Source organism: Phodopus roborovskii, unplaced genomic scaffold, assembly GCF_943737965.1.
Source record: "Phodopus roborovskii unplaced genomic scaffold, PHOROB, whole genome shotgun sequence".
Taxonomy (NCBI): domain Eukaryota; kingdom Metazoa; phylum Chordata; class Mammalia; order Rodentia; family Cricetidae; genus Phodopus; species Phodopus roborovskii.
The window spans coordinates 3788254-3815055 of NW_026125506.1; the positions used below are offsets into that span (position 1 = coordinate 3788254).

At 54.4% G+C, this 26802-nt stretch overlaps 3 protein-coding genes across 4 annotated transcripts in view; 2 read left to right on the top strand and 1 right to left on the bottom strand.

Annotated features, from left to right (window-relative positions):
• Myo1h (myosin IH) overlaps window positions 1–5056 on the top strand; it is a 41014-nt gene extending 35958 nt beyond the window's left edge. The window contains exons 25-33 of the mRNA XM_051176366.1: window positions 512–595; window positions 1460–1553; window positions 1655–1710; window positions 2361–2496; window positions 2872–2945; window positions 3074–3171; window positions 3713–3824; window positions 4499–4508; window positions 4956–5056. Coding sequence (XP_051032323.1) covers window positions 512–595; window positions 1460–1553; window positions 1655–1710; window positions 2361–2496; window positions 2872–2945; window positions 3074–3171; window positions 3713–3824; window positions 4499–4508; window positions 4956–5056 — 765 coding nt within the window. The remainder of the gene's footprint in view (window positions 1–511; window positions 596–1459; window positions 1554–1654; window positions 1711–2360; window positions 2497–2871; window positions 2946–3073; window positions 3172–3712; window positions 3825–4498; window positions 4509–4955) is intronic.
• The window catches only part of Ube3b (ubiquitin protein ligase E3B), a 184489-nt gene that overhangs the window by 119568 nt on the left and 38119 nt on the right, over window positions 1–26802 (top strand). The gene's annotated exons all lie outside the window — the stretch shown is intronic.
• Window positions 5054–26793, bottom strand: Kctd10 (potassium channel tetramerization domain containing 10). Of its 2 annotated transcripts, none has more exons than XM_051176465.1 (7): window positions 26662–26793; window positions 20357–20570; window positions 13440–13609; window positions 11386–11472; window positions 11072–11124; window positions 9715–9910; window positions 5054–7220 (listed from the first exon to the last, which is right to left on the bottom strand). In XM_051176465.1, exons 1-7 carry the CDS (start codon window positions 26662–26664, stop codon window positions 7002–7004), a joined length of 942 nt encoding a protein of 313 aa, XP_051032422.1. In that variant the 5' UTR covers window positions 26665–26793; the 3' UTR covers window positions 5054–7001. The 2 variants fall into 2 exon arrangements, with proteins under 2 accessions (XP_051032422.1, XP_051032421.1); XM_051176464.1 differs by having other exon boundaries at window positions 11386–11475.

Genomic DNA, 26802 nt, shown 5'->3' on the forward strand with positions numbered 1-26802 from the left:
TAGTAACCTTCCTGCCTCCCAGGCACTGAGTGGTTTCCCACCATGCCATAGCAGTCTTGAGGGTAAGTGACTGCCATGGGATCCATAAAGAATATTCTAGAACAGTGGTTTTCAACCTTCCTAATGCTGTGACCCTTCAATAACAGTTCATGTTTCAGTGACCTCCAACCATGAAATCATTTTCGTTGCCAAAATACCTGATATGCAACCTCTATGGCAGGGTCAACTGACCCCCCCCAGGGGTCATGACCTACCGGTTGAGAACTGCTGTTCTAGACTACCGTGACAGCTACTATGAGGTTCCCAGGCTCCACCGCCGCCCCTCCCTTCACTTCTGCCTTTGGTTAGCAACATCCGGGTCAGCAGCGCTGTCCTGCTGGAGGGGACCAGAGGGGACCGACCACCTGCCATGAGCGCAGGACACTGATGTCTAAAAAGCTGCCATGCAGGTCACCACAGCCCAAGGCAAGGGATCGAGGCAGGCGGGAAAGAAGTTATGTTCTCCCTGCAGGCTTCGGATCTGCTGAGGAAGATGTGCATGAGGAACCTCGTTCGGAAATACTGCCGGGGAGTCTCCGCTGAGAGGAGAGTCATGGTAGGGTGGAGACACGGGGCATCATGGCATCTGCATGTCGTTGTCGTGCAAGTTAGATTCTTAGTTCTAAAGTCGACTTTGACTGTCTACCTATGAGCCACACTATTGCCACGGCTTATAGAGGAGTTGAGAAACATCAGCAGCTACAGTTAGCGTCCCTGTGTTACCATGGGGACAGAATCCAGATGACCCGTGCCTGGCAAGGCAGGAATGCCTGTGCGGGAAGACTCTTACCCTGCGGTCTGTTCTGTGGGGCTACAGAGCCGACTTTTGAGGCTTTCTGGGCCATATGCCCGGTTGTTTCTCTTTCTTGTTATAGCGGGAAGCAGTCACAGACATGTATTTATAAACGCCGTAGCTGTGTCCCAATAAAGCTTTATTTACAAACACATGCAGCCTGCCACAAGCTGCCTCTGGGCTGGAGTTGCAGAGTTCTGGTTTAGGAGAGAGATGCTCCCTGTTTCAGGGTTTCTATTGCGTGAAGAGGCACCATGCACAGCAACTCTTCTTACGAAAGTATCTAGTTGGGGTGACTGGCATTTTCAGAGGTTTAGTTCACAGTCACCGTGGTGTGACATGGTGGTGTGCAGGCAGGCGTGGTGCAGGAGCAACGGGAGGTGGTCTGTCACTGGGTGTGGCTTGAGCATATGTCCACCTCCAGTGACACACTTCTCCAACAGAGCCACACCTCCTAATAGTGCCACGCCCTTTGGGGGGCATTTTCTTTCAAACCACCACACCCCCTGAAGCTCTGAAACCTCCACCCTGAGAAACCAGTGGAAGCTGTAGGGTATCTGTAACAAGGCTCCTGTCTGAAGACAGCCCAGGACCGACTACTCTACGCTCCGAACTATCTGTTTCCAGATGCAGCAAAAGGTGGTTACGAGTGACCTGTTCAAGGGGAAGAAGGAAGGGTACGCAGACAGCTTACACCAACCTTTTGCCTGCAGCCGGCTGGGTAAGTGTGCTTTCCACTTTCCGGGAACGTCCTGGGAGGCCTCAGCAGGGAGCACACCCCCACGGGGCTGGTGATGGCTACTGTCCTGGCTCCTTCCCCAGGTGAAGGCCACATAAACCCCAAAGTACTCCAACTGCTCAGCAGCGAGAAGATCCAGGTACAGCAACCTTGTGTGTGGTCTCCACCAGGACACGTATGTCTGAGGCCAGGACCTTCCCGTGTTCCTCCCGTGGGTGTTTAGACACGCTGCTCACACACAGGGGTGCAGCTGGGTTCGCTGGGGCTCCCCACGGCATGCTGGGCACTGAGCATGGCCGACAGAAGCCTGTCGCTCACTCCTGCCATCCCCCAAACCATCGTGGCTTGCTTTTCTGTGAACCCTGAGAGCTAGCCAGGGCCTTGTCTGTCAGCACAGCCACCAGGAGTTCCCAGGCGGGTTACCCAATCATATATGTGGCTTTTGTGGGGTGGCTGGTGTGAGGCCATCTGTCTGATGGCCTCTCTCACCTGCTCGGTTGTAGACAAAAGCGGGGGGGGGGGGTAGGGGGTGGAGGGGAGGGAAGGGAGATTCCCGTCTGTGAAAACTCAGGCGCCGTGAATGCCCCTCTCTCTGCTGGCCTCTCAGAGCCTCGGTTTCCTCAGAGGAAGGTAGGACTCAGAATTGTAATCTTCCAGAACCGGGGCACCAAAGCAAAAGCCTTACTACAAAAGCTGAGCCGGTGCCACTGGGTCCCAGGAGGAGGGGCTCTGTCCCCTGCCCGCGGGTGATACAGCCTTCCCTTCCTGGTGACACTAACTGCCTTGCAGTATGGCGCCCCAGTCATCAAGTATGATAGGAAAGGCTTCAAGGCGCGCCCGCGGCAACTCCTCCTCACTCAGCGGGCAGCATACGTGGTAGAACTGTCCAGAATCAAGCAGAAGATTGAGTACTCGGCCCTGAGAGGTGGGTGAGCGTCTGATGTCTCTCGTGTCCTGGGATTAGTGGCTCACTGACTCTGGGGTTCAGTGGGTGTACCTATCTCTGACCCCCTGCACCCCGAGTGCTGGGTGACAGATGCTCACTGACTCTGGGGTTCAGTGGGTGTGCCTATCTCTGACCCCTGCACCCCGAGTGCTGGGTGACAGATGCTCACTGACTCTGGGGTTCAGTGGGTGTACCTATCTCTGACCCCCTGCACCCCGAGTGCTGGGGTGACAGATGCCCTCCCTCGCGGTGTCTCCCTTTTATGTGGTTCCTGGGTATCGAACCCAGGTCCTCATGCCTGGCCATCTCCCCAGGCCCCTTTATTAATGCCAGAATTCTGGATCTACCTTTCAGGTGTTTCCACCAGCAGCCTGAGCGACGGAATACTGGTCATTCACGTTTCACCAGGGGACAAGGTACAGCACAAGGTACCTGTGGCTCCCGGCCTCTGCTGGCACGGGAACAAGCTGCTGTGGCTGGAATTAAGTTGGAACCTGTAAGACCCTCCATATTCAAGCCAGTCACCCTGAACCTGCCCTGTCACCGGTCTCCGCAGGGGGACGTCATCCTACAGTGTGAGCACGTATTTGAGGTGGCCACTAAACTGGCTATGCTGATTAAGAAGGAACACGCCATCCGAGTTGTTCAAGGAAGGTAGGGGCTTACTCACTGTGTGCCCCCCCCCCTAACGGGGACCGGGGGTCTCCACACGCCTGCTGCCTCTGTAGTGGCCCCTTAGCTGCTTGAGTCCCCAGCAAGGCCAGCTGAGGTCGGGCTACCCAGTATGCCCGAGGCGACCCCAGTGAGGCTGTGTAGACTGAAACTCACGCCGGGTCGCACTGTCCTCTACCCCGAGCTTTTATAGTCTGAAGGGTGAATCTGCAGGCAGAGAAGAGAGCGGGTGTGTGGTAAGGTGCACAGGCTCTGACAGAACGCAGATGAGGCCTTGGGCAGCTGCGAGCTTCCGCAGACACCACGCAGGCCGCCATTTATGCATCACACGGCCCTCTAGAGAGCCCGATGCTGATCTGACCTGAGAGTGGCCACAGAAGCTTGTGAGGGCCCGCCCAATCCTGAGAACATCCTGATTGGCCACATACGCAGGATTCAAGAGTCAGCTAGGATGGGTTCCCAGGGGAGTTTCTTTCGAAGACTAGAAAGCATGCCGGTAATTTGTCACTCGCCATGTTTTAAGTTTGCAGTTTTACATCAGTCCTGGGAAAGAAGGCACAATAGTTTTTGAGACTGGAGTGGAAGAGCAAGTGTATAAGGGTAAAAACGGACAGTTAAGAGTGGTGAGTGGCTGCGTGGGAGGGAGGGAGGAAGGGAGGGAGGGAGGGAGGGAGGGAGGGAGGGGTGCTCGCTGGAGGCTATGTATATGCACAGAAGTAATAAAAGAGATTTCATCTTCCCCTCCAGTCCCGGTTGGTACCCTGGGAGGAAGGCACATAGTGACCCTTGAAATAGTGACTCAGGAGTGAGGGAGATGGGGCGGCCAGAGGCTCCCGCCACACAGCTGCTCACACAAGCCTCGCTAGTGTGCTCAGGGGCCACCCTGACATGGAGGAGCTCTGGGGGCTGGGCTCCCACACACTGGTCACAAGCTCCTCCGTCTTTCCGGGCTGTTTTTCGGTGCTGGAAGGAAAACACGTGTTGAAAGCAGATGGGGGTGGGAATCTATGAAATGCTTTTTCTCAGGAAACCGGTTTGCAGGTATCAATAGTTCACACGTGCCTTTCACAACACAGTGGCCCCCACCCGTCAGGGACAAGTGAAATGTTTTAGTGACCTGAGGTGCTGTCAGGGCTCTGCGGCCACAGCCCTCCCTTCTCTGTGCCTCCCCAAGGCTGAAGATGCACTCACGGGTCTCTCTGCATTACCCACTCTCTAACCTGGCTGCTCCTTATGAGCCAGAAGGGGCCCCTGGTGGCAGCTTCCTCCCCAGGGATGAGGCTCTAAAGCCAGGCGTCCCTCTCCTCAGGTGTCCGCAAGTAAGAAGACCTGACAGGATGACCTTTGCCCTCCACCGTCACTATTTCTGCTCCAACTGAGCAACCTTATCCACTTAGCTACATCTTTAAGGAAAGTGCCAGCAGCTTCTGGAGCCTGGACTGCATCAGCAGAGCCTGTGCTACTGCAAAGCCAGACCTCAGCTGCTTGGGTGCTGGGTGGCACTGCATCCAGATGTTTCCTGGGAGTCAAGCTTGAGTCACCCACCTGTCCCCAGAAGAACCCGATTCAGGTACAGCAGGAAGTTACTGTAGGTGGGTGGCAGACTTTGCACCTCCGCCCAGCTGCTGAGACGGGAGCGAAGGAACTCACGGTGACACACAAGTTAATTCTGCTGTAAATGACACTGCCTTGCTGCCAGGGCCAGGGCCAGGTTCCCACAGGCGCTTTAGGTCCTAGGGGGCAATTACGCCCGCCCTGATGCACAGCGAACAACTCGGCGCTGAAGGAGGAGTTAGGGCCTGGCTCTCTGCTGGTGTCAGCAGCCCTGCAGTCAGGTGTTCCGGAAAAGACCAGAAGGCAGATGTGAGTAGAAGCACAGTTGAACGTTTATTTCACATGTGTCCACAGACACTTGTACAACAGTGAGCACGTCTAAACTCCCAACATTGATTGCACAGTGCAGACAGGAGGTTAGGGATGTGCTAAGGTGACCAGTGAGTTTGGGTGGAGCCCTCTGGCCCGTATGCACCCTTGGGGGAGGGCTGAGTACCAGCAGTGAGCAGCAGGTACGGAGCCTGCACCTAAGTGGGACCAAACAGCCCTTCTTCCATAGGACCTGCGGGGTGTGGGCCCCAGTCACCACAAACACTGAATTTGGTTACCATGGACAGAAGCTATTCCAATTCATTTTAATCGTGAGCCCTTAGTGTGCAATACAACTCCACTCTTTACAGACCCCAGACCAGTGACTCACTGGATGCCTCTGAACTGGAAACACTTCATACTAGCCCAGGAGATCTAGAAGCAGAGCTCTGGGACAACAGGCACTGGGTCAGGCCCTAGTTAGTGGACAAGCTGCCAGCGGTTTCGGGCACCATGGAATGTTTGCCAGGCCTGGCCCCATCCCTGGGAGTGGAGGTGCAAAGCAGCAGGCACAGGCTTGAGGGAAGAGGAAGGCAGGGAGAGCTGCCAAAACAGCCACCGTAAGGCGCAGGGGCCACGGCAAGTCAGCTGGGCCACCAGCTCATTCTGCACGCCGACATTTAAACAGTGTGGGTGGACAGCGGCTTCTACATTCCCACAGAAAACACCAGGATTCAACATCCACTTTTACTCCCTAGGAAAGCTGAACCCACAGGGCAGGGCTGACATTTGAAACAGACAGTATAAAAACTCATAAAACATGATCTGTAAGCTCCCTTTCTTGGCTTGTAATACAAAAGTTTTGCCACGCCACTGTGTAAAAAGCATCTCCCCGGTACACGGTTCCTCGATCCAGTCGGGATGGTTTGTTTATTGTTGGCTTTGCTGCCAGATACAAGAGAAAGGTAGGTATAGGACTGTCTGTCACACACAGAGAGAGCTGTAAAAACCGTCACAAAATAGAAACTTTAGAAACACATCAGAGATTAGCCACTTCATACCTTTGGTCTAAAAAGTAACAATCCTTCATCAAGCACTCGCCTTACCTGTAACTAGTGCGCCCACAACCCATATGCACAGGCGCGGGAGGGAGGGACCAGAAGTAGCTGGCATGTCCCCCTCAAGCACCTGTGCCCCACAGTCACACGTCCCCACAACAGTCACCCACATGCTCCAACACAAACAGGACTCAAAGGTATCTGCACACCACCGTACTCTGCAGAGAAATAAAGGCTGAAGGGAGCTAAGGAGAGAGCGGGAAACGCCCTGAGACAGTCTGCAAAGCTGCTAGTGGCCCGTGTCTGGGCCCACACAGCTCCTAGCCAAGGGCAAGGCACCTACTGGAGAGGAGAGGAGGCCTCGCAGGGAGCAGTCTGGAGCAGTGGCTGCAAGCGCTCAGATGACCTGGGATGGGGTGTGTCGGGAAGGACACAGAGGACAGCACACAAGGTCCCCCGTCCACTACTACAAGCTGAAACTAGTGACCAATGAGGACAAGAACAAAACCGTATCAGAAACACGGGCCAGGCTGCTCCCAGGCATCTTGGTCGGCCTCTCAGAACTATCAAATGAGCCCTTGAAGGAGTGTCACTTAAGAAACCCAATAGGTAGTCAACACCCATAACAATAAATACTGCAACAAAGACTCTCGCATACACGCCAAACTCACTCACACTTTTCCCCCAGGAGCAGAGAAAGCCCGGCTCTGGGCAGAGCCCTTAGACAAGCTTGTTCAGAAGCAATCCACCTTGTCAAAAATATCAAAAGAATCATCTGGCTTGTTACAAAAGTGTCTCCAGACTCCAGGGGAAGTGGGAGGTACCCCGAAGCCTGCACAGGGTCTGAGGGGGGCAGGGGCGGAGAGCGGGTGGAGGGCAGCTGTGGCCTGCTCACTGGTGGAGGTGGGCCCGGTCATCTGGGCGCTTGATGTGGATCCTCCGTACTCTCTCAATCCGCTCCCGCTCCTCGTCCTCGTCCAGGTGATGGGAGCGCCCCGCCGCCCCGCCTGTGGCTTCCAGGAGCGCGTTGTCAGGTCCTCGGCCGTCCTGGGCCTCATACAGCAAAATGTTCAGGGTTTCCTCGTAAATGCGGGCTTCGGGGAACTCAACCTGTGCTCCAAGGAGACAGTGGGTACATTAGCAGGCTGCACACGGCCACCGCCTCACACTGTGTTCCAGCAGGGTCATCAGGCTGGCAATGAGGATTGTCACAGGGGAGCAGTGCCACAGTCTGGGGTCACCCCTTTGTCTACCACTGTCTTACACAGGAGCCTCTAGCAGATTCATGGCTGCTCAGGTGACGCCGTCCTTCCTGGTGGAGGGCTGTGGTCTGAGAAGGCTGAGCTGCTTGTTCTCAGACATAGGCCTAGACAGGGAAGACAGTAGCAGCTGGCAAAAGCAAAGCTCCAGCTTTTGAGCAACGGAAACAGAGTCCACGACGATGAAGCTCCTCGGGAACCGTGAAGGAAGGAGGAGCCTCGGAAACTAGGAGCAGGACCTGCTGCTCCTCACACAGACAGACTGGCCACACACAGCAGGCATGAGAGGCCGAGGCTGGGAAATCCAATTGCCACTGGAACCCCATGCACAGGGCTGGTTGGAGCTTGTGGCCTGAATCCCACAGTAGCAATTGCCAGCAAAACCAAAACAACCTATACTGGGGCCCATGAGATGGCTCAGCAGGTAAAGGCGCCAAGACTAACAACCTGCGTTCAATTCCCAGGACCCACATGTGGTAGAAGAGAGCTAACACCCATAAGCTGCTCTCTGACCTTTATCCACATGCCAAGGAGAAGGAGGAAGAGAAGACAGAATATTAAAAATAGAAACACAGTTCCCTAGGAACTGGACAAGACCTGGCGTCCTACAACTGGACACGGTTCTAAATTCCTCAGGCCTGTGAGGAAGCAAGACAACCTCAATCTATGGGAACACTCGCTCAACAGATGCTAAGAGGCCACAAGATGCCAGTCACCGACAAACGCCTCAAAGCAACTGTTTCAAATCAAAGCAGCAGCCAGCAAGAGGAGGAGACCGGGAAGTGAACGCGCTCGCTCACAGACCTGAAATACAACAGCCCACAGCCAGGCTGGCGACAGCTCATCACAGGAAGAGCGCATGGAAGCCACACAGTTGCTTCAGTGACATGAAGGGAAACAAAGCCCTGCCGGATTACCATCTACTCTGCAATGCAAGGGTTAGGGGCCCGACTAAAGGCTGCGCAGGGCCAAGTGAGGAGACACTCGTGTATGGGCCCCGCAGCGCAATGTCTGGGGACCAGGAGGGGCTGTTATCACTCAGGAGCAGCCCTGCTGCCCCCAACTAAGTGGGACACCAAGGCCTTGGGCCCCAGAGGAGCCAGGGAGAGAAGGGGCCCTGACCCTGACCTGAGGCTTCCTCCTGGGGACTTCTGCTTGTCTGAGACAGCTTGGGCTCTAGGCAGGTACCTGCTGAATCGCTTCATTCCCCATTAAGCTCTAAGTGAGAACTGGGAACGCTGAAGATCTTACTGGGAGGGTGCCGCAGCTTGCAGTGAGCAGGTGGCTCTGGCTCCTGGCCATGTTTCAGAGAAAGAGCCTCCGCACTCGCCCCTGGGCTACCTCAGAAGCAATCTCCACCTGCTCAGTCAGCCCTGTGCAGGGAGGTGCAGGGCACAAGGGGGGCCACTGTCAGTGGGTGGTGGCCATGATGCTGGGTGCTGTGACTTCAATGTTTCATCATCAATTAAAGGACCCCGCATGTCTGAGCTGTTTCTGTGTCACAAGTGTCCTGCCAGCTCTGGGGCCTCAGAGCCACGCCTCCCAAAGCTGCAGGGGTGACGGGGACCCGATGCAGTGACTGACGACTGAACACGGGCAACTAGAGCCGTGGCAATCTGCTTTTGCACAATCAATGTCACAGGTCATCAGAAAGCGGTGACAGAGTGCACACAGTAAGCAGAAGGGGAGAGGAAGGAGGGAGGCCGCGCACGCACTCCCTAATGCGCAAAGCAGCCTAGAGTGTGCAGCCTGACAGCCAGCCGGGCTCCAGCAGCGCTCCGCTATAGACCCAGCTTTGCAGGGCACCTCAGCAAGAGGCACAGACACTGCCGGCTTCAGATAAGCATGCAAAGACAAACCAATACTCAGTGAGGAGTGGCTGGAAAGGTGACCTGTGGGAGGCTGGAGGGCGCTCTTCCCACACACCTGAATTTGGGTGCCAGGATCCACGCCAGGTGGCTCACAGCCATCTGTAACTCTAGTTCGAGGGAATCCAACACACCTGCACTCACATGCACATACCCACATGCAGATAGATACACCTACAGGTGATTGATAATTTAAAAAGGAATGGCCCGTGGGACCTAGGTCAGCAGACAAGAGGGCAGGGTGGGCAGCCAGGGGCAGCTTGAGGGGTCAGCAGTGCCACCTGAGCCTTGACAGAGCCATCCGAAGGGTGCACGTGGGTGCAGGAACAAACCTGAGTACTGGGGGAACGTGGCCATACCTGCTTGCCCAGTCTCAGCAGGAACCACCCTCCTTCCTGAGACCTACAGGCCGGCCCCAGCCCAGTGGGGGGCGCGTATGTGTGAGCAAGCACTTAGGGCCATCCACACAGCTCTTACCTTGGTCTGCTTCTTCTCGGTGGCATAGACGATGGATGTACAACAGACTTCTGCAATTTTTCGGCCCTGGCCGTAAAAGGACCAGCAGCAAATTTCATCCCCAATGACGTCCTTTATGAATAGGACCCTCCCGTTAAAGCGCAGGGAGAGTTTATCAAAGAGCTCGATATTCTTCAGCATATTGTCGTCAGAATTGCTGCAAAGAACGTTCAGTGAGGAGAGCATTAGGCTGCAGCCCTGCAGGCGTCGGCCCAGCATGTGTCTGCACAGGCCTCCCTCGTTTCCCCTCTTTATTTCTCCTTAGTGAGCTTTTCAGAGAAAGACACTGCAGTACCCGCTGCCGGAGGAGGGGGAAGGAAGCCCGAAGACCGCCAAGTCCCTAAGTGTACAAACGGCAGAGCTGGGTCTCAGAAGACAGTTGTGGCCTGACGGCTGTGCTCACAACCCAGGGTTGCAAGCCTGCCCTACACAGGCCTAAGCAGATTACCGAATGCAGCACCTCTGGGCACAGGCTACCGAGCCTGCCCTACCTTCTCTGCCCAGCCTCACGAAGTACATGACAGCAGAGCCTAAGGAAGACTTTGTTTTGTTTTTGTTTGAGACAGGGTAGCCCTGGGTGTCTCGGAACTCAGAGATCCGCCTGCCTCTGACTCCCTGTGCTGGGATTAAAGGCGTGCACCAACCACCCAGCCCAAGGAAGACTCTTCATTAAATCCCCATATCTCTCAAGTCGCTCATTTCCAGAGTGTGTCCCCAAGACCAAGGGACTCTAGAAACACCAGTCAGTTGCTGGAGGCATTGCTCAAACAGTAGAATCCCCAGTGACTGAACAAGTTATAAATGACCAGCAGCCAGAAGTCCCCAACACCTAAGTCCAGGAAACACTAAACTTAAATTTCCAGCAGCATCATTCATAATAGTCAGAGGCTGCAAACCACCCAATGCCCATGCACACTGTGAGGAAATAAAGGGTGGCAGTTTGTCCTAAAGGGGAACGATGGCGCTACAGTGCATGGACCCTGAAAACTTTACATTAAGTGCAAAGACTGGTCACAAAATCATGAAGTGTTTGAAACAGGCAAATTTACAGAGACAGAAACGTAGGCTAACAGCTGCCCGAGACAGGGAAGACTGACTGCTAGCAGAGTGAAAAAAAAATGCCCTAATGCTACAAAGTACTAGTGGCTGCACACTGTGGATCTGTCAAATCCACTCAGCTGTACAGCTTAAAAGGTGAATTGTGTGGCGTGGGGGATCCCACCCGAAGTTCCCTCTACCTACCCATCTGTCTACCCACTAAGGCAGAGGGTCCTTCTGGTGTGAAAGGGACACAGGCAGACTGCTGGCTGGCGCTTACCTGGTGTAGGAGTATTTGTTGTTACTTCTGTTGTAGAGCAGCTTCACGGCTGGCTGAGGGTGGGTTAAAGAGAGTCACTAGATTGGCCCGCAGGGCACACTGACTTCCCAAGGGGCTGTGGGCACAGGCTTGCAGAGCTTACAGGACGAGGGTTGCTGCAGGCTCCAGGGGCAGGGTAACAGGAGATGGGGCTCCCCACTCGGAACCTGGCCTTTATCTCGAAACACAAGCACTGCCAGCCCCCACCCCCGCCTCTGAGTCTGGACAATCACCCTCCCCACCCCCCCCAGACAAGCTCCCAAGTCTCTACACACCTTATTTGAAGTTGCTATAAGTCTCTGTTCTTCCTTGGAGGAGGTGATGACAGGAACTTTGCAGAAGGGTTCGTATGTATCTTTGTTCTGCTGGAACAAGACATGCTTTCAGCTTGGGGTCTGCCTGGCACACAGCTGTTTAAGCCGGCCAGCCAGGAAGCCAAGCCCTGAGTAGACAGACAGTCATGGCGGGAGGAGAGGAAGACACTCTGCACCTGATAATCAGGAAGGGTTCGATTAGGGCAGGAGTCTGCTGTTTACGGCTGTGGTAGGCCTGACTGCCCAGAAAGTACAAGGGTGGAGCAGCTCTCTGTGCCCAGGAAGCCCTCAGTACGGCAGCAGCAGCATCAAAACCCCCTACAACTCACTATGATGACGGCAGCAGAATGAAGAGAGAGTGGGAGAAGTCAGAAGACAAATCGCGTGGCGGGTTGAGCTGGCAAGCAGAGTCCAGCTGAGACAGGAGGGAGCCAGAGGCAAAGCTCCCGTGAGGGCGAAAGGAGCCTGACAGCCCTGGGGACACTGCAGGCTGGGCGGGGTGAGGGCAGAGCCAGCTCGGTCAGCCGCAGAAAGGCCCACAACCCTGCAGTGACGGCAGAGGTGCGTTACTGTTACTGCTCTAACAATGCAACCCCCCGAAGTCGGCCAGCCCGAGGACTTTCAGCCATGCTAACACCCCACACACACAAAAGGCGTTCTAATGTGAGTCGCTAGGCAGCCTGGGCTGGCTCAAACTGGTGATCCTCCTGCCTCTGCCTTCTGCGTGCCCGGCTTTCAGGCACTGCACAGCCGGCAGTGCAGAGGTCCTCACCAGGCAGCACCTCCCCCAGGCTCCCAGTGAAGGAAGTCAGTCTATTACCCAGCCATGAAGGCCCGGAAGACTGGGACTCCCAACCCCACACACGTAGCTTTCCCTGGGGCCTCAACAGAAGCTAAGGACCATCCAATTATGTATGGGAGGCAACAGGAACAGCACAGGTACAAGGGAGAGGCCCACTGACAGACGTCAAGGACAAACGGACGGGGGGGGGGGGGGGGACACGGGGCAAGTCCTGGAGGTTGGACCTCAGAGCTGCAGACAGAGAAGCCAGAGGACATGTCCAGACACAAAGGTGACACAGAGGATCGTGGAGACATCTGGACAGTCCAGCATGAGACTGGCCCTCCTATCTGTGAACCTGGGGATCAAGTAGGGACAGAAATGCAATTAGAAATCAAGCAAACAAAATGCCCCGGGGGCACAGCAAGATTGACAATGACAGGGTGAACTAGGACACTGTCTAACCCAAAGCTGGCATTAAACTCTTCTTCAAGAAGGAACATGCAAGCTTGGTGGAGGGAAGGGAATATGCAAGGACCTAAGTCCTGCAGGTCACATCTAAAGCTAAGAATAGATAGGAGCAGAGAGCCTGCCCGGGGAAGGGGTTTGGAGGCAGGAAGGCTATGGTGGCATGAGCTGTCAATCACCTAGTGCTGCCGTACTTCTTGCATGATGCGCCTGCGCAATGTCAATAACCCTAAGAGTGAACCCAGTGAGATTTGTAACATTTACAAGGGCTCACAGGCAAGAGATGCGTGTGGCAAGGCCACTACCCTGAACTGACAATGAATAATGTTCCAGTGAGGGCTAGACACAGCTCCAAGGCTCAGGGACCTTCTGAGGCTCCAAAGCAAAAAGCTACCAAATATGGGTGCTCTGTGGACTTGGCCCTCACTGGTCCTGCTTCAGGGAGTGTGTCTGGAGGTTTTTCTGGATTTCCAACAATGACACATGTGAAGAGTCAGTCTCAGGGTGGAGCCAGAAGGATTTCAATCTACATGAGATGACGCAACTGCACAGGTCCTAAGGTAAAGATCTGAGCACAAAGCGTTCTGAAGCACCGTCAAACAGGCCCTAGACCACAGCATCCCAGGTGGGATGTACAAACGACCACATCCGGGTGATGGGGATGGTTCCCTGATGGCTGTCTCCCAGTGTCTCAATGGGCAGGGCCCATTTGCAGGGGGAAGGGAAGGTGGCAGATGTGTGGGACACACAGAAGGGAGGGGCCTACTTGTAGGGCCGCCTGGCACTCCTCTAGCAGGCCCTGCACCAGGTAGTACTTGGCCTCTGCCAGCAGCTCCTCAATCTCCCGGCGGCTCTCAGGCAAGGGCACAGCCCCATCTCGAAGATAGTTGAGTATCGTCCCGAAGTGCTTCCCACAGCGGTCGATGAGGATCCAGCCTGCAGTGGGGGGACAGGGTGACTTTTCAGGGGAAGTGAGCACTATGGCCGGGCACAACCCCACCCCCAGACTCCCGTGGTTGCCAGCCCCATGAGATCCCAGGACAGCTAAAGCCTGAAAATGTGCTCTGAAGGAGCTGGCAAATACCTGAGAAACCCAACACCCCCCACCCCCACACCTCCCCCAGGACGCCAGCAGCAGAGCCAATCCACCAGACACCCGGACTGGGCCTTCCGGCGGCAGACACCAGACACCGGACTGTGACTTCCGTGACTTCCGGCGGCAGACACCCATCCATGACTTCACACAGTGAGCACTGCTGGGCAGCAACAGAGCAACAGAGTGCAAAGGGCTCAGACGTGAGCCTTCCCCTGCGTGTGCAACTGTGCCACCTTCTGGCCAGCACCAGCGTGAGGGCAAGGGCCTAGGCTAACCCTCTGCCAGCTAGCCAGTGTCCTTCCCCATTGTCAATGGCTTTCTCCTGAAATGTGACCTCTCTGGAAGGTGTTCAGACGACGCCAGGCCTGGAGCCTGGTGACGAAAGTAACAAAAAGAGGTATAAAGGGTGAATACCGCAATCTCTCACGACAGCATGGAAAAGACTCAGAAGCGGTGAGGGTGGAGGTGGGGGGCGCCTGGCAAGATGGCTCAGCAGTGAACAGCACTGACTGTTCATCTAAAGGACCCGGGTTCAATTCCCAGCACCACATGAAGTTCCCAACCATCCGTCACCCTGTCTCAGCATCAATACCCTCTGACTTCTCAGGGCACAGAGCACTCGTGCTACACAGATACACATGCAGGCAAAACATCTGTGCACATAAAACAAACAAAAATAAAAACGGAAGAGCCAGCTGGGTAAGCCAGCTCACACAGTTCTGCAGGCATGGGACTTGGTCACGCCTGCTGATCAGTGCACAGTGGGAAAGGGCAGGAAAAGAACCTTTCTCATCTGTCAGTCACACACGTGGCCACCTCACTCTGCTATCCCCAGCCTCTGCCGATGGCTTCTTGTGGTTTTGGTGCTGACCGAGACCTTTGTACCCTGACAAGGCCAGCCCCATGCTCCTCTCCTGGGCCTCCTCACACGGCTGTCCCCGGACCCTCTGCTAATGGCGGTCTCCCTCCAGAGCCTTCGTGGGGAACTGCCACATACATACTGTTTCCTGCATGGGGCAGGGAGAGGAAGGTCCATCTGAGGACACACGCTTAGACAGCCGGGAAGGTAAATCCTCCCACAGTGACCTCCAGGTGCCACACAGCCCTCTTTCTGGGTCTGAGAAAACAAGGCAGGTACTTTCTACTGTATACAATGCACAGGCAGCAGCCTAATGTGTGCAGCCGGGTGGTTCAGGCCAGGGGTCGGCTAGGAAGTACACCCCCCCCCCCGAGTGTGGCCTCAACAGATTCAGCCAAAAGAGGCCAAGAAGGAAAATGGGTCCAGGCTGCTTGGGCGCTAGCATTCCAAGCAAAGTCAAAAATTCAGATTTTCTGTCAATCTCCTCATTTTTAAAGGTTGGTAAATTAATTTAAACAGTTCTCAACCCACCAAAATGAAATGAAACATGTATGTGTATGCAAGCTGAATTCAGCCTACACGCATCCAGCCTAGAGCCAAGCTCCCTAGACAAATGAAGACACAGTATGGGCCGACGGACTGCGCCTCAACTGCTCTCCTCAGTGACGCATTCTCTGCATTTCCAGAGTCCCCAGGATGCTTGGAGGCATTCCAAAGGGGGCAGGGGGCAGGGTTCATTCACTAAGAGTTAAGGGACCCCCAAGCTTCAGGAGAAATAGCAGTCAGTCACAAGCTTGGCTGACAGGGAAGAGGCTGCCGTGTCTGCCGCCTTCCATGCATGACCAGATCGAGCCGCTGGGGAAAAGGCCAAGAGCCCCCAATTCCATCACCCAAGCGACAGCCCAGAGTTTCCATAAACGAACAGGCGGACTGCGACACTGGGCTCCACTCAGGAACGTCGGGAAAAGCCTGTGGGAAGGCATACTTTGAACAAATAAGGGCAAAGGAGCCAGGCACTCTGTCCATGCGGTTTCAGTTAGCACTCTGACTGGAAACACTTTGACTGCTCTCAAAGCAGGATGCTGTCCCTCACAGTCAGCTCCGGTGCCCGCACGGAGAACAGCACACAGCCAGCCAGCGAGCAGCTCCTTGGAGCACACGGCATTTAGGGCAGCTTCCAGGCCATCAGGACACAGGGCGGGCAGTGCAGTCCACAGGCTCTGCTCGGACTCCAGACATGGTGCTGGCAAGCAGGGCTCCTGTCAGAGCCCACCTCAGCACTCAGATGCCACTGCCTGCTCCCCACCTCAGGGTTCCCCTTAAGCTGTCTAGTCACCTCTGTGCAGACGGAATGTGCAGTGCTGGCACACAGGGATGACCAGGGAAAGGACAGGGAACACACAGCACAGCCCCAGCCTACCCACATCAGTCAGTGGTGGGTCAGGACAATGAGCACGTGCACCCTGGGTGCTGGAGAGGACGGCAGTAGGACCATCAGGAAACAGCAAGTCCAGACCCTAGCAGGGAGTCAGCGCGGCTTTCAGGGTACCAAGGTAGACGGCTGCTGGGGCTGGGAGTGTTGCTGGTGCACGGAACTACCGGGCTCACCTCACGTTAGCACACTGGGGTTTCCTCTCTGGGGAAGCCGGGCTCTCCATGCCCTTCCCATTCTTCTCTAGGAAGCCTTTCCTCGCCACACTCAGGATTTACAACTCCAAGCCCGCCCAGTCTCCATAGCCACTCAAATTCCAGAACTCAAGTCTCAGGCCAGGACTTCCAGTACCGGCTCTACTGAGCAAGGGAGCCTGTCCAGTGCACTGCAAAGCATCGAGCAGCTTCCCGGCACCCAGGTTGCGACAGCCAAAAACATCCCTGGGCATTGCTAAATGTCCCTTAGGTCACAAACAACAACAGTCCTTATCTGAGAATCACTGAGCCTGACTAGGACCAGATCACAGGATGAGGATAAAGGGCAGACATTCCTAACCTAGCAAGTGTGGTTCCCAGGCTCTTTCCCAGTACGGAGGGAGGGGTGAGGAGGGAGGGGAAGATGTGGCAGGGGGGAGGAAAAAGGAGGGAGGACGTAGACCTGACTGTAATGGCAATGTGTAAATGTTGAGGCTCTGACAGAAGCTGCAGTACATCAGACTGGGAGATGCTGTCTACAGACAACCACACGGAACAGGGTCCAGACATACACTTTTACAGCGCAGCATGGTTTAAAAAAGAAAAAAGAAATGACAAATTAGACGCATAGCTGTTTATGCTGTGGAATATTACCGTAAGTGTGTAAAGGTGTGTCACTGCTGTTTATGCTGTGGAATATTACCGTAAGTGTGTAAAGGTGTGTCACAGCTGTTTATGCTGTGGAATATTACCGTAAGTGTGTAAAGGTGTGTCACAGCTGTTTATGCTGTGGAATATTACCATAAGTATGTAAAGGTGTGTCACAGCTGTTTATGCTGTGGAATATTACCGTAAGTGTGTAAAGGTGTGTCACATTTGTTTATGCTGTGGAATATTACTGTAAGTGTGTTACATCTGTTTATGCTGCATTTGTTCTATTATTAAAACATGAGTTGCTGTTTCACTTTGCCTGCCTAAGGCACATGATTGGTCTAATAAAAGCTGAACAGCCAATAGGCAGGCAGAGAGAAGGATAGGCAGGGTTGGTGGGCAGAGAGAATAAATAGGAGAATGAGGGAGAAAGAGAGGAAGATGCCCAGGGCCAGCCAGGCAGCTGCCAGACAGCAGACAGAGCAGGACACATAGAAAGAAAAGATTTAAAAACACCGAGGCAAAATGTAGATGAAAAGAACCAGGTTAAGTTACAAGAGCTAGCAAGAAAGGAGACTAAGATAAGGCCGAGCGTTCCTAACTATAAGCAGTCACCGGGTCATGATTCGAGAGCCGTTTCCTGGCCCTAAAGAGAGCTGGTACAGGTGCAATCAGACCAATTACTATAAAACGCCGCACACCGCACCAGAGACTGGGGAACGCAGAGGCAGACCAATTACTATAAAACGCCGCACACCGCACCAGAGACTGGGGAACGCAGAGGCAGACCAATTACTATAAAACGCCGCACACCGCACCAGAGACTGGGGAACGCACAGTCAGACCAATTACTATAAAACGCCGCACACCGCACCAGAGACTGGGGAACGCAGAGGCAGACCGACACTGGGTCAGAACCGCAGCTCGGCCGCAGCTAAGGTTCAGCAGGGCCAGGGCTGCACAAATCCAGAGCACTATGAGGCACATAAACCGACACAGCCACCTGAGAGAAAGCTCTGGCAATGCCCAACGCAGTGGAAGGTACTGTCCCCAACTGCTTCTGGAAACACACTAGGCAGAGACAACTGGGGGGTGGGCCAAGAATGCGGCAGACCCTGAGGTTGTGAGGCAGGAGAGTGAATCTCCAGCCCTGGCCCCACTTCCCCGGGGAGAAGTCAACACCCCTACACTCATGACTGGGAACCATCTGTTGGGCCATCAACCAGACACGGTCCATCAGCTGCAGTGTGTCTAGGAGGGATCACCAAGGGAAATACCTGAGCAGGAGCTACTTACTCACGATGTCATAAGCAGAATGCTGAATGGACAAGAGCAAGAAGGAAGGCCAAACACTGGGGCCACACTAACACAGCATGGCTTAGTAGCCTCCGCAGCAGAGGTAAACGGAACACCTGGAAAACGCAGCTCCCGACCCTGGCCTAACACGGAGCCACCCGGACATCTACTGTGCCAATGCCAGCCTAACACCTGCTTGCCTGGGCCCGGAGTCCCGGTGAGAAGACTGAGGGTTGGTTATACAGGGACCAAGTCAGGCTAACAGCTGCCACTAAGAAGGAAAGGCAGACAGACGAGGCACAGAGGCCACCCTGCATTAGACCATGTGGGTTTCTCAGAGGGTGCGCAAGTGATAAAACGAAGGTCTACGCTTCAGCCTGTTTCTACACTCCCTAACTCTGTGAACACGCTGCTCAGAGGTCTACACTGCTGGGAGTGAGGGGCAGGGAAGGTTTTGTGTAGTGAGAAACAAAGCCCTGCACACTAGTGTTAAAGAGAAACGTGTGTGTGTGTGTGTGTGTGTGTGTGTGTGTGTATCAGTGTCAGGAAAATGGCCTCCCCGTACCAGGCTGGCCCTGAACCCTTGACCCTCCTGCCTCCACTTCCTTAATGCTAGAATTATAGGCGTGTGCCACCATGCCCAGTGTTTTACCTGGTGCTGGGGACTGAATCTGGCCTCGTGCATGCTCGGCAGGATTTCTATCCACTTAGCCCGCCCCAGCCCCAAACTCTAATTCTTACTGCAAGAGTTGCTGCATAAACCCACTGGGCCACTGGAGATGTTGACGAGCACTCACAGGAAAATTCTAGCATGGCCAGAACTCAACTTTTCAGAGAAGCCAGGGAAAGGTCTGCTCACTGCCACTGTGTCCTCTCAGCACAGGCACCCTGAGGGCACAGCACAGGCAGCTCATCCGCTCCTGAAGGGCAAGGTGGGGCTCACGGCCTCCCCCATGGAAGCAGGCTCTTCCATCTTCCCCTTCTGTAAGGCCTGCTGCCAGCTGGCCCAGAGCATCCACATCTGACAGCGTGGCTCTGTAGCGTACTCACACACTCGGAACTGCCAAGTATCATGAGCCGAGGTTCAAAGAAAGTCCCGCATTCAATGTCACAGTGCCAGCAAATGGCAAAGCAGGCCCCATGCCGGGCACAAGGAAAGGCTCCATAAATGTCGGGTGGCAGACACAGGCAGGACTCAGCCCTGAGGGACTTCCCACACCTACGTTCTCTCAAGAATTGTGTGCACACGGTGCAGCGCTCAGGCTGCAATGGGGGGGTTCTCCCACCAGCCTAGACACAGGGCCTCCCCTAAGCCACGCTCTCTCTGACATGCTCCAGGGGTGTCTAGCAACACGGCACACACACATACCACCAGGACTCTGTACCCTCCTTCCCTTTCTCGTGGGAAGCCCAACTGTGGGTCCCTTGCTCTGCTGTTGCTTTTGACATCTGTCTTTTAAGACAGTGTCTGTGTGTCTATATGGCAACAGGAGTTGGCCTGCTGGCCCACAGACACTGCCCATGTGAGCGACAGGGCTGTGAACACCGTCTGGATTGCTGTATGACCTCAGGCCACCCAGAGAGGGCCCGACAGGTTTCCCCCGCCTTCAAAGCCTCTCGGCTGCTCTTCTAGAACCCTACCAAGGCTGCATCAGAGAAGGCCAAACACACAAAGGCCCTGGGCTCTCAGATAGCATCTGTTCCCTCCTGTGGCTGGGGTGCCATTGTCTTGATTCCCACAAACACTGCAGTACGGGTGTGACCGCAGCAAAGGCGCCTCCCACCCATATCCTGTCTCTGAGAGCAAGCACAGTGGTGCCTGGGGCTCTGACCCGCTTAGCTGGAAGAGCAGCAGCAAGGGAGGCTGCCCTGGCTCCTGCTTCAGAGGCAAGCCGAGACCTGGAGCCTGAGCAGTCTCAAGCACAGCTGCCAGGTCAAGAACAGTCTGGTCTCAGCTCCAGATCCACTTCCTCAGGAAGCCCTCCCTGACCACACCCCAGGTCTCAGGGCTCCCCGCACACAACCCTGTGTGCACAACTACTCGCCAACACTGGACTTCTGGACAGGCAGGTGTCCTCGAGCACTAGCGTGTCCGTGGCACTTAGCGCAGTGTCAAATTAGCAACCAGCGGCTGACGGCTGGCAGGCGGACTCACCTTCGCTGTCGGTGAGAACTTCCATGCGCCCACTGAACATGGCCTTCAGCATGGTGTCCTGCTTGGTGAGCGTCTGCATGGTGGTGTAGTAGAGGGCTCCCCCGACATTCAACTTCACGTACTTGGAGCTGGGGCTGGCGCCCTTGAAGGAAGCGGTGCGGGTAGCAGCCGCTGGCACCGCTGAGCTCAGCACGCTTTCTCCTGACATCTCTTCCTGCCAGTGAGAAGACAGGGTCAGATGCCAGCTCCCACCACTCCTGCCAGCCACAGGCTGAGCGCGCACACAGTGCACTGCTCTGGCCCGTATATTCATTGCATTTAAAACTTTCAATGTTGACAATTCAAGAGCTCAAAGGGAAAAAAAACAAACTTCATTTCTGGTTTCTCTTAAAATCAGAGGCTAATTGGGCCAAGTGGACAAATGGTGGCTGCTGGGGGACTGGCTGCCCCCCACGCGAGCAATGCATTCCTTAGTTTACTGCAACCAGCACCTAGTCTCACAGGCCAGCCTTGCCAGCTGACCCTGCTGGTGTGAGCTTGCGTCTAAATCCATCTGTATCAACAACAGCTGGACAGCATGCCAAGGCAGCCAAAGCCATGCCTGGGTTGCTCTACCTTTTCTCACCGCACACAGGAGCAGTTAAAAAGACCATCTTTACACGAACTGCAAACTAACTTGCTTTTGTGAGCTAGGCTGCTCCCCTATTCCTCCTGCTCCTACAACTTCTTCTGGGGAAGGTGACCCTGAGCACAGGCAACAGCTGGACAAGGAAGCAAGTTCAGAGAAAGGAGCAATTTCCCATCCTAGTATCACCAGACAGCAGCACCTACAGTGGCCCAGACAGCAGCACCTACAGTGGCCCAGACAGCAGCACCTACAGTGGCCCAGACAGCAGCACCTACAGTGGCCCAGACAGCAGCATCTACAGTGGTCCAGACAGCAGCATCTACAGTGGTCCAGACAGCAACTCCAGATACGGGGCACTCAAGCCAGAGCTAGACCTGCCTTTTTTTTTTTTTTTTTAAGTATGAATCTATCAAATTCTAGACCCTGAGATGTCTGGGGGGTGGGCTGGGTCTACTCCCTGACTCTGGGGCAAGACCTGAGAGAGAGAAAAGCAGCCTCCACAGACTGCGTGGGCTGTCTGGAGTGCAAGGTTTTGGAAACATCACAGAACTAACTCCACCATCACATGAAGCCACTCTGGGTCAGGCTGCATAGGACAAAAACAAGACCATTCCACCAATGCACCCAAACACAGGAAGGACAGGCCTTATCCAGAATACCGACTTGAGCACACACAGCCTCTCCTGGCTGACGTGTGTCCCTGCTGCGCTACTGCTGTCCTGAGTTCCCCTCCTTCAGGGTGGAATTAGCTGCCTGCTGTATTGGACACTCCTGTGGTACCTTCCTTTCTCAGTGCAACCCGGAGGTGACGGGCCACACCAGGCACAGGCATGCTCCTTGTGTCTTTTGGCTAGAGGGTACCGACAACACAAAACTTCAGACACCTGAAAACCGATGGTTTCCTTAGTTTTACCAGAAGAGATTTCCACAGCGAATGCTCATTACATTATAAGTGACAATATATACATCTTTATGATAGGCAGGACACAAAACAGATGCTACCTGTTGTTACAGCAGAGGCGGTGACAAGGGATGGGGAATATGGCCAAGCCTTTCTACCTCTGTCCCCAGTCCTCAAAGGCGGCGGGAACACAGCCAGAGATACTGTACAGAGAACGTGTCAGAGCCTTCCAAGGAAGGCTTTCCTCAACCAACTCTTCCTGACTGACACGCACGCACGCACGCACACCAAGGTGTTTTCAAAAGACTGGGCGGGGCTCTCCTGGGATCTATGGCATGAAGCCAAAATAGAAGATGCCAGGAAGAAAGCAAAAGCAGGACATCGCACACTGCCCCCATAGCTTTCAACCCAGCCCCTAAGATGCTGTATTAACAGTTATGGCCAAACACATTTTCCAGAAACAATGTACATCGGCAGCAGGAGATTCTAGGAATAAAGCATTTTCCAAACTTCGATGACCTGGAGGGCAAAAGAAAGGCTTACAGGTGTGCGTGTCCACACTGCACACAGGTGTGTATGTCCACACTGCACACAGGTGTGTATGTCCACACTGCACACAGGTGTGTATGTCCACACTGCACACAGGTGTGTATGTCCACACTGCACACAGGTGTGTGTGTGTCCATACTGTACACAGGCGTGTGTGTCCATACTGTACACAGGCGTGTGTGTCCATACTGTACACAGGCGTGTGTGTGTGTCCATACTGTACACAGGTGTGTCTATACTGTACACAGGCGTGTGTGTGTCCATACTGTACACAGGTGTGTGTGTGTCCATACTGTACACAGGTGTGTGTCTATACTGTACACAGGTGTGTGTCCATACTGTACACAGGTGTGTGTCTATACTGTACACAGGCGTGTGTGTCCATACTGTACACAGGCGTGTGTGTGTCCATACTGTACACAGGTGTGTGTGTGTCCATACTGTACACAGGTGTGTGTCTATACTGTACACAGGTGTGTGTGTGTCTATACTGTACACAGGTGTGTGTGTGTCCATACTGTACACAGGCGTGTGTGTGTCCATACTGTACACAGGTGTGTGTGTGTCCATACTGTACACAGGTGTGTGTCCATACTGTACACAGGTGTGTGTCCATACTGTACACAGGTGTGTGTGTCTATACTGTACACAGGTGTGTGTGTCCATACTGTACACAGGCGTGTGTGTGTGTCCATACTGTACACAGGTGTGTGTGTCTATACTGTACACAGGTGTGTGTGTCCATACTGTACACAGGCGTGTGTGTGTCCATACTGTACACAGGTGTGTGTGTCCATACTGTACACAGGCGTGTGTGTGTGTCCATACTGTACACAGGTGTGTGTGTGTCTATACTGTACACAGGTGTGTGTCCATACTGTACACAGGTGTGTGTCCATACTGTACACAGGTGTGTGTGTGTCTATACTGTACACAGGTGTGTGTCTATACTGTACACAGGCGTGTGTGTGTCTATACTGTACACAGGCGTGTGTGTCCATACTGTACACAGGTGTGTGTGTGTCTATACTGTACACAGGCGTGTGTGTCCATACTGTACACAGGTGTGTGTCCATACTGTACACAGGTGTGTGTGTCCATATTGTACACACTGTACTAATCCTCTCAGATATAAACTTAATAATGCACGCACGCAGGCACACAGAGAAAATGCGCACTCTGTGGAAGCAAGTCTAGCATCTTGCAAGGAACCGGACATGGACACACCTGTGCATCTGTACCAACCCACACCTGGACACACTCATGCCCTCGACCACTTGATTTCTGCCATCCTGACTGTGACATCCACACCACGTGTGGTGAGAGGCAGGGATGGTCATCTCCAGTCTATGGTCCACACAGGGTCAGTCACTTCTCAAAGCCATGAGGGTCAGTGACAAGCAAGTAAAGGATCTGGGCAAGGCCCGGCTGACCCTGGGTTGTTCATGATGCTTGGTATATTTAGAACTATGACACTTATGTCAAGAAAGGAAAAAGAAAAAAAAAAAGGTGAAAAGCCACATGTAGTTAAGGACTCAGCTGAGCCATGTTCAAGGCCCCAACTCTGTCACTTAGTGGCAGGAACTTGGGCGACACCTTAACGTTCCAGCTATCAGACAGAGACACTGGCTTCCTTCCCTGCTGCAAGAGGCCAGGTGAACAGAAGCATTCAGCATAGCCCCAGGCTGGTTAAAGGCTCCAATCATGATTATCAAAGTCTCAAGTCACTGTCTCCTCTTCCCAGACTGTCTGCAGCTATGATTAAGAGAGGACAAAGGTGTTAAATAACACAGGGCAAGGAAGGCCCAGAAACTTCTCAGAATCTCCCACCCCAAGTTAACTAACTGGCCTAATGCCAGGAGGGACCCTTGGGGGGGCAGATTCTGGCTGCATCCATATCCCCAGGGCTCATGATGGTGACCCAAGGGTAGGCAGGAAGCAGTTGCTTGCCTAAGCAGACTTCTCTGCAGAGGCCTTGCCCCCCTTCCACGGAGATGCTTTTTAGAGGCTCATCTCATGAATGAGGGCAGGGGCATGGAGGACGTGGCTACCGGTCACGGGAAAGAAGGCATCCTGAGATATGGATTTGTTTGTTTGAAACTGGTCCTGGTGCTATGAGTGAATCTAGGCTTCTTTCCTCCCCAACTGCTTGAAGATACTGCCGAGGACTACAAATGATGGCTCTCCCTGGTACTCCAGGGGACCTTGAGAAAGACAGAGATGTCTGGGTCCTGCTCACAGAAATTCTGATGTTTTTGCTCTTTTGGGTGTGGCCCAGGGATTCTTTAATTCCCCCAGCTGGTTCTAATACGAGGCCCAAATGACAAGCCTCCACCCGAAAAGGCTCTGTACCCCTTAATTCAGCTCTAATTAGCTCTGTGGTCTTGAAGAAGGTCTCCAACTAACCTCTTACTCTGCTGGCCCAGTGAATTTCTGACCCGCACATAAAAACCAACCAAAGCGTCATAAATAAAAGTCTGGCTGCTTGGCTTCAGAGGCCAAGGCAGGAAGCAGCTATCTGCATGCTTGAAAAGATTTAAAAAAAATGGCAGAAAGGAGATAACTATTGACTTGAGGGGAAAGCCAGACAAACAAGACAGGAAAACCAAAAACAGAAAATGGCAGATCCCTGCAGCCGCCTCACCTGAGCGGAGGGAGGGAAGAGCGAGGCTGGCCTGCACACAGGCCATCACTTCCGTGTGATGTTCACCAGATCGACGGAACCCAAGTCTCAGTTTCTCAATCTGTAAAGCAGACTCTTAAGGCTAGAACCTTCCAAATACTGCCCCCCCCCCCGAGTTAAAGCTTGGGCCACCTAACCTTTCTACTTTTAGAACTTTCTCTTCTACACAGAAACTCCTTAAAACCAGGTGTTTCCAAACAAAGCTACCAGTCACCTGTGCTTTCCAAACACAGGTGCCTGCCTGGATTAGACCCCAGAGCAAAATCTAAAAGTCAGCCAGCAGCGGGTGAGGCTGCCGACAGTGATTTGGGTTTAAAAGGCTCTTTCAAGTGATTCGGATGCTAAGTGAGATCAGCCGGTCAGTTTATCTAATAGCCGCAGGGGGTCTGAAGGGAATTCTTCCCGCTGGGAAACATCAGAGGCCTTAACCTTAACACATCCCTAAACTGAGGTCTCTGCTGCACTAAGAAAAGGCTGCAGCTCCAGGCGAACCAAGCTGGGTTAAAGAGGGCAAATACCGGGCACCCCAAACTCGATTCTAAGGCAGTCACGACCAATTCCAAGAGCCTGAGCGAATGGCATCCTCCTGCTGATTTTTAACAGGATTCTCTTCACAGTCTAGTGAGGGAAACAGTCAATCCCGCTTTCTTAGGGAAGGGTCAGAGCTGTGCAGGGGCTGAGGTCAAACCCTCCATTTCACAGCCCAAATCACCAATGACTCGCAGAGTCGCGTGCCGGGACTGTCTGTGGTTAGGGCTGGACTCCTGGCACCTCTCACAAGTCCCCAGGTCACACTGCTCGCCTGTGGGTCAGCGGACGAGCTTCCGGTGTTGCTGGCCTTCTTTTTTTTGCCAACCCAATCCTTATCTTACACACATTAGAGCTGTTCAAAGCCATTTGTCTTCGGATGGGGATTGATCCTCTAGGGGAGCGAGTGGCCAACAAAGCCGACGTTTTCATCTCCGCGCCTTCCCACCCAAGGACAAAGAACCATTCAGGGAACAGACTCTTGAGAATCCCAGGTAAACAGAACCTGCCTCACAGCCCAGACAGCCACGGGAGACATCCTAGGATCCCGAGGCGTGGTCACCTAAGGCCTCACGGGAAGTGACTGGATAGGCAGCCAGATGCCACTCGAGGCAGGGCCCCCTGGCCACGCACCCTGACCGCAGACACCCGGCATCGCTGCCCAGAATTCCGAGCACTGGCTTCACAGCCCTCCGTCATCTGGGCTCCAGACCGTGGTCTCGAGGGCCGTGGAAGCCCCTTCCCATCCCGCCCGCAACCACTCGAGGCACAGCCTCCCTCCCCGGTGCCAAACGCCCGGCCGTCTCCGCGGCCCTCGGTCCGCCCGGAGCGGCGGTCTGGGTGCCGTCTCTTTGTCCTGACCACCTCCGAGCCCGTCTCCGGGCGGCACTGGGGACCGTGCGCCCTGCACACCCCCCCGCGCCAGTCCAGACGGCCCGCCCGCCGCCCGCCGCCGCCCCGGCCTCGCCGCCGCCCTCGCCCGCCCGTAGCCCCCCGACAGCGGCCGCCGCCCTCACCATGAAAAGTCGGAGGACGCCGGAGTCTCCAAATCCGGACTGAGAGGAAGGAAACACCCAGCTCACTCAAGGCAGGGGGCGGAGGCGGGGCCGGGGCGGGCACTTCCGTTGTCCACACCCCGCTTCCGCCCCGCAGAGGGG